This window comes from Symphalangus syndactylus, chromosome 2 (genome assembly GCF_028878055.3).
Source record: "Symphalangus syndactylus isolate Jambi chromosome 2, NHGRI_mSymSyn1-v2.1_pri, whole genome shotgun sequence".
Lineage (NCBI taxonomy): Eukaryota > Metazoa > Chordata > Mammalia > Primates > Hylobatidae > Symphalangus > Symphalangus syndactylus.
In genome coordinates, this window is record NC_072424.2 from 28,233,216 (window position 1) to 28,245,801 (window position 12,586).

The following is a 12,586-nucleotide window of genomic DNA, read 5'->3' on the forward strand; positions in this document are numbered from 1 at the left end:
GTAGCTATGATGATAAAATGTCCAGTTTTTGACACTTTGACTCAAACTTTCTGCCTTTCCACCTTACAGAATTATGTAATAGCCTTGCACAGTGGAGGAACACAGTAAGAACTCTATAAATGCTAATTTCCATTTTTCCCTCAGAGGTATGTGAAAGTCCTTATATGGAGAACACCTATTACTACTCACTAGACAGCCTTCTCTTTTTTTTTTTTTTTTTTTAACAAATACTTAGTCACTTCTCCTCTGCCTAGGAAGACATTATTAGTCCAGTGTCCTCTTTTGGCCCTTCTAGCTTTGCTGAAGTTGTAATAAGGGTAAGCCTTTTGTTTTGATGGAATAACAGCTATTTAAGGTTAAATGGCCACTCCTGCAGTCAGGACTAAGGTTCTTGACCATCAGAGTCCTGTTAAAGTTGTTTTTTTTGTTGTTGTTTTTTTTTTTTTTTTTTTGACAAAGTCTTGCTCTGTTGCCGAGGCTGGAATGCAGTGGCGTGATCTTGGCTCACTGCAACCTCTACCTCCCAGGTTCAAGCAATTCTTGTGCCTCAGCCTCCCAAGAAGTTGGGATTACAAGGATGCACTATCATGCCTGGCTAATTTTTGTATTTTTAGAAGAGATGGGGTTTCACCATGTTGGCCCTGCTAGTCTCAAACTCCTGGCCTCAAGCAATCCGCCTGCCTCAGCCTCCCAAAAGTGCTGGGATTACAGGCATGAGCCACCATGCCTGGCCAAAGTTGTTGATTCTTTCTAAAACAGCATCAGCAATTTTAATTAAGAAAATGAAAAAACAATAAGGCAATCTAAAATCTGTACTGATACTGAATTGTGTCTTCTCTGGCAAAGGACCCAACCTGTAAGATAAGCCAACGGGCAAAGTAATATCTTAATTCTTCAATCTCAAAGTCTCATTAAGTTTACCATGAGATGATTCACATAGGTTCCTGAGGAATGCAGAACATCTGAAGTATTTTGCTTCCCCTCCATCTCCTAGGCCTATTATGACCTGTTGTGGGCCTACGGGGACAGGGTTGGTACATAGGTAACAAATGCTCTGAACCATCTAGAGCAGACTCAGTATAACCAACAAGGATTTGGGCAGAAACCAGCTCCCAAGACCTATCCAAGAAAAAAATCTGAATTTCTCTATCAGTCCTGAAACTACCTAGAGCTCCCTAATGGGCTATAGGAATCCTGGGGTAATTGTGGATCACAACCAACTTCTCTGGGCCTGCCAAAACCCAAATCTCCACCATTAGGCTTCCCTCCGAGATCTGGTAGTATGAACCTTAACATTTGCTGGCTATTATCTCCTTAAGGCCAGACCCCGGGGCTTCAACAATCTTACGGCTTTGTTTGAGATAGCTATCTGGAATTACTTAGCCATTCACCAGCAATTTAAAATCACCTACTCCAAATCTCACTGCATTTGCTCCAATAAAAAACATTAACTCAGAGAAGCTTATATCCAAGATTTCAGAACCACGCTAAAAAGGAAAAAAGCAATTTCTGACATGAATATGTTATATAAAGTGGCAAATTTTAAAGAATATTAATTACTTCAGGAATGTCTTTTCAGAATGAAGACAAAACTAATCTTTTGATAGTGAGTTACTATCTTCATACAACATCACACTCAAAGGCAGATCAAAGGTAAAGCCAAAATTCTATTTATTTTAAAGATGCCAAAGCTAGGTTAACTCTTCTTTGTTTAACACGTCAAATAAAAATGATGCCTTGGTAAAAAGGACTGTTAAACAGAACTGGATGGGGGCCTTAAAATGTAAAAACAATATAGGCTTAAATTTTTAAAATATTCCTGTGCCACCTTCTTGTTAAACCACCTCCCCTATCCTATGTCTACCAGTATTTTTGTTTTTTGCCAGACCACCACTGGTAACTTCCCAGAAGTGGGGTACAGATTATTACTCTAAATTCGAGTTTTATTTTTGTTGATAAAAATCCCTTTTAAAACAAATATATCTTGGAAAAGTTAATTCTGTATCATCTTTCAATGAAGCCTCAGGGAATACAGAGAGGAAAGGAGGAAAAAGAGTAAAGAGAGAGTGGAAGAAATAATTTGAGAAATCAACAATCTCTATTAGTCCTTTGGGCTAATAAAGAATATCTATTAGCACTTCCAAAGCTATTAGAAGATGATGAGGAAATCATGCCTTAAGTGAAGTAAGGTAGGGTGAGAAACCAGTCTGAAAGTCTTATATCTAAGTAAATAAAATAGGAACAAATGACTTTTATTGGAGATTACACACAGCCCAGGTAATAAAACCACATGTGTTATACCTGTGCCACAGCTGGATGCTAGATTAAACAACTTATATGGCATACCAAAGTAATACTATGGGTGATGCACACATCTTCTGTGAGGGTTTTTAAAAAGGTTATCAATGAGTCAGAAATAATCTGCAAAATGCATTCAACAAAACTGAATCAAAGATTTTTTTTTTATACTTTAAGTTTTAGGGTACATGTGCACAACATGCAGGTTTGTTACATATGTATACATGTGCCATGTTGGTGTGCTGCACCCATTAACTCTTCATTTAACATTAGGTATATCTCCTAATGCTATCCCTCCCCCCTCCCCCCACCCAACAACAAGCCCCGGTGTGTGATGTTCCCCTTCCTGTGTCCATGTGTTCTCATTGTTCAATTCCCACCTATGAGTGAGAACATGCGGTGTTTGGTTTTTTGTCCTTGTGATAGTTTGCTGAGAATGATGGTTTCCAGCTTCATTCATGTCCCTACAAAAGACATGAACTCATCATTTTTTATGGCTGCATAGTATTCCATGGTGTATATGTGCCACATTTTCTTAATCCAGTCTATCATTGTTGGACGTTTGGCTTGGTTCCAAGTCTTTGCTATTGTGAATAGTGCCACAATAAACATACGTGTGCATGTGTCTTTATGGCAGCATGATTTATAATCCTTTGGATATATACCCAGTAATGGGATTGCTGGGTCAAATGATATTTCTAGTTCTAGATCCCTGAGGAATCACCACACTGACTTCCACAATGGTTGAAGTAGTTTACAGTCCCACCAACCGTGTAAAAGTGTTCTTATTTCTCCACATCCTCTCCAGCACCTGTTGTTTCCTGACTTTTTAATCATGGCCATTCTAACTGGTGTGAGATGGTATCTCACTGTGGTTTTGATTTGCATTTCTCCGATGGCTAGCCATATGTAGAAAGCTGAAACTGGATCCCTTCCTTACACCTTATATAAAAATTAATTCAAGATGGATTAAAGACTTAAATGTTAGACCTAAAACCATAAAAACCCTAGAAGAAAACCTAGGCAATACCATTCAGGACATAGGCATGGGCAAGGACTTCATGTCTAAAACACCAAAACCAATGGCAACAAAAGCCAAAATTGACAAATGGGATCTAATTAAACTAAAGAGCTTCTGCACAGCAGAAGAAACTACCATCAGAGTGAACAGGCAACCTACAGAATGGGAGAAAATTTTTGCAATCTACTCATCTGACAAAGGGCTAATATCCAGAATCTACAATGTACCCAAACAAATTTACAAGAAAAAAACAAACAACCCCATCAAAAAGTGGGCAAAGGATATGAACAGACACTTCTCTAAAGAAGACATTTATGCAGCCAAAAGACACACAAAAAAATGCTCGTCACCACTGAATCAAAGATTTTTAAAGCTCCATTCCAAATAGTTACTAAAAAGAGTCTCTACTCCAGTGTTAATGGTTTTCGCCAGGTTTCCAATGAGGGTCTCCCAAGGACCACATTCAAATGAAATAACTATAAAAGCCACATGTTTATCAGTATTTAATCCATGGGCCCAAAACATACTCTATGATCTAATTTAGAGTAAACTTCAATTTAAGGTTTTATTTTTAGGATCCTCAGAACTTTCATTTCTTAGTCTTTTTTGTTATGTTTAAAATAGCCAGATATGTCCTCCCTTTATCCATCTAGATCTTTAATAGATCAGAAATAAAAGGCAGAAAAGAGATTCTTTAAAACGAAGGAGTTTCTACCAGTAACTACCAAAATGTCTTTGACTAGACCACTCAACTTTGAGCTCCAGTTTTATCCTTCACTCCATATTAGAGCCATTGTCTCCTATACATGCCTCAAATGCTAGGCACTGAGGATACAAAATTGAACAAAACAGTATCTTTGCATTTGGGGCATAGTCATTTGGCAGAAAGAACATATGAACAAATAATTACAATGCTACCTATTCAGCCTTACAATAAGAGACAACAACACAGCATTGTGCAAAGTAGTAAAAGCCACTGAGTCTGCCTGAAAGACTATGCTAAGCCTTTTCAAGGGGATTTGACATTTAAACTTACTTGCAATGTGGCAGTTGGGCTAGCCAATCTATTTTTTGTTAAAGGGAGGACAAAAAGTTGAAGGTCATGAGATCTTATTTGTCAAAAACAGCTGGTACATATGATTTCAGTTTGTTATTAATCTAATCTCTCTCATTTTTTTTAAGACAGGGTCTCACTCTCTGTCACACAGGTTGGAGTGCAGTGGCATGATCATGGCTCACTGCAACCTTCAACTCCTGGGCTCAAGTGATCCTCTTGTCTTAGCCTCCTGAGTAGCTGGGACTGCATGCCACCACACCAGCTAATTTATTTTTATTTTTTTTGTAGAGATGGAGGGCGTCTCACTTTGCTGCCCAGGCTGGTCTCGAACTCTTTGCTTCAAGCGATCCTCCCACCTGGGCCTTCCAAAGTGTTGGGATTACAAGCATGAGCCACCATGTCTGGCTGCTATTAATCTAATCTCTACACCAAAAAGAAAGTATTTTACTCTTAAAATTCTTATGTTCTCTTCCAAATTTGTCTTCTTCTTCTATTTCTTTTCTCAATTAACAGTAATACCATCTAAGACTCAACTATCCATAGCTAACTAATCACCAATTTCTATTGACTCCATTCCATACTCTTTACATTGTCTACTTCTATCTTAATGGCCACCATCATCTCTTACCTAGATTACTGCAATAGCCTTCAAAAGCATCTTTATGCCTCTGGTATCCCTTCTCCCAACCAACCAATTCTTCAAACTGTAGCCAAAATGATATTTCCAAGACACAGGCTGATCATATGATAACCCACCTTAAAATTATTTAACTGCTCCCTATGGGTCTCAGGAAGTCTAAACTCTTCGGCATGGTAGACAAGACTCTTCAACACCTGGCATGCTTTACCTCATGTTACAATTTTTTATAGTCATACTGAACCTTTTGCAGTTTCCTCAGTATACACTGCTCACTCACCATCCTCTGCAGAACTTTCCAAGACTCCCTTCAAAAAGGATTCGGGTGACCTTCCAAAATATCTTTCAGTACCCTCTAGTACCTTCTGCTTCTCCATTACCATACTTACCACATTATATAATACTTTAATTACCTGTCTTTCCCTTACAAAGTTCTGAATTCCTTAAGGACAAAAACTATCGTATATATTCTTGTATTTCCTATATAAAGCATTCTGCCTGCCTGGCACTGACATACAGCTCATGTTTGATAAATAGTTGTTGAATGCATGAATAAATGAATGAATGAATGAACAAATTACAAAGAAAGAAAAATTCAATGCCCTCCAATTTGTAATGTTTATTACCTACTCTTTAGAAATCCTATCCTTTAGCAAAACTACATTTAAACCATGAGCTTGTAACAATTAACTCATTTTCAGAGACAGAAATAAAAGTTATACCTAAAACTCAAATTCGAATAAGCTTTAAAAATGTATTTACGTCTTCTGGCTGCTATAAGCTTACTATTTAAGTCATTTTTTGGAGAAAATACATATATATCAGACTCACAATAGGCTATACATCTGGAAAGTAAAATTACAACTACATATGCACTATTACATTATTTTCACAGGTAAAATGGTGAGTTTGCTTTTAAACATAAGTGAAAGCTGCACCTCATCACTGACTCACCGATTCTTTTCCAGCTCATTGTGTGTAGATCTAAAAGAAAAAAAAAAAAAAGCATTAGCCATGCTTTGTTGCTAAAGCTATAGAAAGACAGATTAGTTACTGCTATGCTACAGACCCAGTGAATTTATTTAACAATGCAATACATGGTCAGACTTCTACAAGCTCACTCATCGAGAGGAATTAGTCTACATTCATTAGGATTGTTTATTCAAATATAGCATTTTCAGTTAACAACTCTAAATATTCTGAAACTGGAGTTTCATTGTTATTTTAATAAAAGTAATACTAGCACATGTTCTCCCTACTTCTAGCATCCTAGATTTTGTTGATATGCAGATGTTATATAAGAAATTTTAAACATAATCCTGTTTTTATTTAAAAAGGAAAAAAAAAGTGGGGGTACTTCCATGTCCTCCTCTATCTCCATCTACCCACTTCGAAACAGAGAAAAAAAAGTTTTGGCTAGCATAGAAGCTGAAAAAGGCTTGCCTTACTGCTGAGTGATAACAGGCAAATCCAAGTCTTCCCACCTTATTTTGTGAAACGAAAACAAGAAAAAGTTATATATGAAAGAAAAGTATATTAGTATAAAGAAAAAATATATTAATAAAATCAAGAAACATGTTTTACGAGTCCTGGATAATTCGAAATTTTAGCAATGGTTATTGTTTAGTTTTGGTGACTTTTTCATTTTGTTTCTCATTATTTGTTTTAAATGATACCATCTATTGAATAAGCACAGCATCTGGGGAACAGTGGGATAAGCAGTTAATATATCTTATTTTAACCCTAAAACAACCTTTGTTTTATAAACAAGAATACTGAAGCTCAGAGCAGTCAAGAAATATACTCCTATCCCAAGAGTATAAAGTGGCAGCCATGATTTAAATCCAGGTCTATCTTAACAATCCCCAAATCTTAACCATTCAGTGAGAAGCAATACTGAATAGAAGTTAAGGGCACAGACTCTAAGGCCAAACTGCCTGAGTCCAAATACTGCATGGCCTCAGTAAAGTCCCTTCATTTCTCTGTGCTCAGTTTCCTCATCTATGAAATAGGAAAAATAACAGTATTTGCCTCATATGATTGTTATAAGGACTAACAGGTTTAGGCTAAATAGCAAAATATAATGAACTCTAAAGTTAGCTACTATTGTTATACTAGTTCCCTAGAATTAACATGTGTTACTTTTGCAATAACTTAACATTAACAACAACAATTTTATGAAGAAGAAATTAAATTTCTGTCACTAGAACTAAAACTTTAATCATTTTGTAGATTCTGGCTAATGTCAAATGCTTAAAGAATATTGATGGCTTTAACCTGATTATTTCAATGTATATTTAATAATCAGATTCTCAAACCTTAAGAGTGCTTTTGCTGGTCTCATAACTTTGTGTAAATTTTACCCACTGTCTTAGCTCAAGGGCCAAAAGACTTCTTTGAGTTACTGTCTCCTATCCACCTTTTGCTTCACAAGTAATTTCATCAAGTCCAAGAGACATGAAATGAAAAAGACTGATATTCATTTAAAAAATATTATCTTAACAAAAGGACTTCTCCTTTGAGGGAAGTAAATAGAGTCTTAGGATGTTTCAAGAATTCAGATAGAAGAAACTATAAAAGCATAGTCAGAAATGCTAGTTTAATAGAGACTCGGAGCTCAAAATTCAATAAATTATAACCACAGTGTGCCTTTATCACCATAAAAGTGTTTATTTAAAATTGTGTTAATCTTTGTTTGAATTAAATGTTAAAGTAAATCAGTCAAGTTAGAAGAGGGAAAAGGCCTATTTAAAGAGGTTTAGAAGAAAAAATATAATTCAAGATTTGAATAAATAATAGTAAGATTCCCCACCCCCACTGGTGAGCAAGTTTTGGTTTAATTGCCTCTCTCTGAGAAGAAAACTAAAAACAAAACAAAAAGACAATACACATATAAAATACTACAGTAAGTAATAAATGGAAACATTGTATTTAGAGAAGAGTAGACTATTTGCCATAAACTTATTCTAAACAGCCATAAACTTATTCTAAACAGTCTGGCAATCCCACTGACAGCCATCAGTGCAAGAGATAATATACTCAACAATAACCAATTGTTGAATTCCAATATTATATTGAGTCTATTATCAAAGCTAGCTCCAAAAGATCATAATCTGACCCACTGCTGTGAACAAAATTAAAACAGCAGGTTCTTCCTGCCTGTCAAACAGACATTTCTTTATTATCTTTTTTTTTTAAAGAAAATGATAGCTAAGATTATGAACCTTTTCACCAAACCAGGAAATGCATGCCACATTTAATTATACCACCAGCAAAATTTAGCAAGATTTTCAAATAACGAGAAGCAAAAATGATCATAAATATACAAATCATTACCATGTTGCCATGTTCTTCCAATTTTTTTACAAAAGCATCAGTAGTGTTTACTCCTATTTTGATGGGTTTTTACCTGTAATATCAAGTCAACAAATACTGAGTACCTTCAGTGTTCAAGGCTGTCTTACACTACAGGAAATCAAAGACAGTCTCCATTAGGTAAATTATGTTTAGCAATAATTATAACTGAAGGCAAAATAAATATACAAAAAAAGGTACAAAGTATTGTGGGAGCTCAAAAGAGACAGTTTACTTCCAAGTGGCACCGTAAGAAAAACTTTAGAAGAGGGTGGCATTTGGTCTAAGGCTTAAATGATAAGTACATTTGCTACTAGTAGAGTCTGAAACTGTTAAGGAGATGCCATTCCAAGTGGAAGGGATAAGATAAGCAAACAAGTCGAGTTGTGAAGTCCAAAGCAAAACCAGCAAACAACACAGAGAGATCATAAAGACCCATGGTGTTAGAGAAAGAAATCCCTGAATCTAAATATTAACTCTGTCACTCACACTAGCTGTGTAACTTTGGGACAAATTATTTAACCTCTCTGGTTTACAGTTTCCTCATCTGTAAAACTGGAGTATTACACATGCCTTGGCCAGGTTACTGTGAGAATTAGAGAAACAGGTAAAAACATCTAGCTCCTAATAAATATTTAATAGATGCTAGCTACTGTTAGTATTTTTATTACTTTTTTAAAAGACTAAAATTATGCTACCCAAAACGTTATTAACTATACTACATGGGACAACAAATTGATAGGTTCTCAATAACACTTTGAATTAGACTGAGAATAAGCAAACAACAACCATAATGATGGAAAGAGAAACTGAAAGAAAAGATAGGTGACTGAAGCTACTTGATCATTTAGTCAACTATGAGGACAGTACAAGGTTTAGGAGTATATTACAGAGAGAGATGCCTAATTATATGTACACAGAGAAAGTAATCCAAACAGTACAGGCAATAAACAAGTAATTAAATGTATCACACACTAGCACATTCAGAAACAACCCCCTTGCTTCTCTGAGCTATGTGTCCAACCAAGCCCTTCCAATAATGTTCCATTGAAATATTCAATTATGATAAATTCCCTGTGTAAGCCTGAGATGTTCTGAATAACTCATCTAATTAGCCCACTTTTCTTCTCCCAATAAAATGCACCTCTGAGAGCAAATACTAATGAACTGTATCTTCCTTTCAAACACCCTTACCCTGAATGCTTAACAACTTCCAATGACAGAGAAAAAGACATTTCTATCATTTTATCATTGAATCACAGGTAATCTTTTTCACAAACAGCATCCCTTTAAGAGAGGCATCCTAATGTATTCCCTATTCGAATGGGAGTCATTATCTATGAAATGTGACAACCTTAACCAGATATGTGACTTTTCATTGACTACAACACAGCTCCAATACATAAACTTGTGATTATTTAGGGTGTAGTTTGGGGGCAGTCAAAGAAATGAACCATAGAATTGAAACTATACGAAATGGTACAGTTTGGCTCAAGAGTAGTACCATCGTGGAAAGAAAATAAAAATCCCCACTCCAGAATTTCAATACTCTCTTCTAGCAAAAGAAAAGACCTCTAATTTTGCTGGATTAATGAGCCAACCCCTACTTTGTTAACATTTTCATTTAACTTATTTTCTAATCCTAAAGTGCCTCACAGATGTTGCCCTCCACACAATGAAAAGAGCACATTCTACGAAGCTAAATTCTAACTGGTATCCTAAAGCTTACAATTCTTACACATATACGTAGAGCGCAAGAAAAACAGAAAATTTTAGCTATAATAGAGCAGGTATCTCTCAAGGATATACCAAAGGAGTTGAGATTGAAAATATACTGGGATTAGTGAAACAGTAAAACTTCTATTTATTATTACTGTTCTTTTAAGATGGTAGTTTTGTGCGTGTTTCCATCAAAAAGTACATCTCATTTTTAAAAACCATTAAAAACAGTAAAATTTGAATACTATAAACTTTTAGAAAAAATGCCTCATAAGAAATGTATTGCTTCTTTCTTAACAATGACAAAACCAACCACCACAATAACTAAGCCCACAAACAGCAAGTATCTAAACACGATGCACAACAATAACTATAATCAATAACCTTTTTCCTTAAAACTTACATATCAAAGCTGGATATATGTATACTTTATGACTAAGTATTTCCACTTACAGGCATATACCAAGCCAATATATGTTTACATGTTCACCAAAGGACATACAAAAGAATGCTTGTATAGAACTATTCATACTGGCCCCAAACTGGAAACATTCATCAATAGTAGAATGGATAAATAGTGAAATATTCACACAATGTAATATTACACAGCAATGAGAATAAACTAACTACAACTATTGTGCAATAACATGGATTAATCTCCACAATTTCAACATAATTTTGAAAGAAAAAAGCCAAACACACACAAAAAGTACACACTACATAACTCCATTCACATAAAGTTCAAAACTGGCAAAACTAAATTATGGCATAAACAGTTGGAATTAAAAAAAGAAGTTGGAATTGCAGTCACCTTGTGGAAGGGGTAACAGTGACTGGAAAAGTCAGGAGGGGGCTTCTAAGATTTGTAGTATTTCTTTGCTTTTGTAAAAATTCATTGAGCTGTACACAGGATTTGTATGCTTTTTTGTATGTACATTTTACTTTGGTAAACAGGAGAAAAATTTTTTAATAGCATACAAACTGAATTCTTTAAAAATCAATTCTTACTTCAAATATAGCAAACACCCTAATGTAAGTCCTTGACAAATATTTTGGCATACTACATAAACATCTCAAAGAAATGTGCTTTGTAAAGGATGATTTTTAACAAATCTAAAAGTACTGAATCATACAAAGTTCTCCAATCACAATGAAATTTAATTAGAAATCAGCAACAGTAAGCTAATTAGAAAAATCCCAATATTTGGAACATAAATCACAGCTCAAAGAACAAATTGCAGAGAAATTAGAAAATATTCTGAACTTAATGACACAACATATCAAAAGTTGTTGAATGTAGCTAAAGCAGTCCTTAAACACAACTGTTTAGCTTTAAATCCGTCTGTTGGGAGGGTAGTGTCCAAAATCAATGATCCAAGATTCCACCTTAAGAAAGTAGAAAAAGGAACAAATTAAACTGAAAGAAGTTGAGCAATGGTTCTCAACTGTAAGCAATTTTGCCCACCAAGACATCTGACAATGTCTGGAGATATTCTGGTTATCACAACCAGGAGGAGGCTACTGGTATTTTGTGAGGAGATGCTAGGGATGCTGCTAAACATCCTATGATGCACAAAACAGAATTATCTGACCCCAAATGTCAAGACTGCTAATGTTGAGAAACTGAAGTAGACAAATATAATAAAAACTAAGGACAGGAATGAAAGACATAGAAAATGAGAAATAGTGAATATCAGTAAAATTGAAAGCTGACTTTAAAAAATCAATACATTGATAAACTACCTCTAAGGCTGAAGAACAATAAAAGACAAAAATTACGATATAAAAACAGTATCAAGAGTGTGCATCATTACAGATTCTACACACATCATACATTAAAAGGATAAGAGATTATTATTAACAACTTTATGCCAGTAATTGTCCACATCATCTAAATTTGATAACTTAGATGATATGAACAAATTTCTTGAAAGATACAAATGATCAAAACTGACTCAAGAAGAAACAGAAACTCTGAATTGCCTTTCATCTATTAAAGAGATTAAAATCATAATTAAAAAAAAAAACCTTCCCACAAAGAAAACTCCAGGCCTGTAAGTTCTTCATTAGCAAATTTTACCAGGCATTTAAGGAATAAATAAAACCAATCCTACATAAAATCTTTGAAAAAATAGAGAGGGAACACTTTCCAAATCATTTTATGAGACCAGTATTAGCCTGATACCAAAACCTGACAAATTACATAGAAAACAAACAAAACAAAGACATCTCTCATGAACACAGACACAAAACTTCTAACAAAATATTGCCAAATTGAACCCAATAATATACAGAAAGTACCCTAGTTCCTGGGACAGAGCTTCTAAAACCTTGAAATTTTCTGAGTAATTAGGAGTGTCTTCGTTATTCATGGTGGGTCTTTGGACCACACCTGAGTTTATGCCAAGGAGAGATAACTCAGGATAGGGGCTGGTCACATCAGAAAGACCAACCATGTGATTAGAGGGTTGGGGCTTTGAGTCACTGATTCTGACCCAAC

General features: G+C 35.1%; 1 protein-coding gene across 4 annotated transcripts in view; it reads right to left on the reverse strand.

Annotated features, from left to right (window-relative positions):
• The window catches only part of MXI1 (MAX interactor 1, dimerization protein), a 78,914-nt gene that overhangs the window by 36,173 nt on the left and 30,155 nt on the right, over positions 1-12,586 (reverse strand). For 2 of the 4 annotated variants that reach the window (XM_055249599.2, XM_055249609.2), the window contains exon 3: positions 5,968-5,997. The exons of the other annotated variants lie outside the window; for them this stretch is intronic. In XM_055249599.2, the coding sequence (XP_055105574.1) occupies positions 5,968-5,997 (30 nt within the window). The remainder of the gene's footprint in view (positions 1-5,967; positions 5,998-12,586) is intronic. 4 annotated transcript variants of the gene reach the window in all.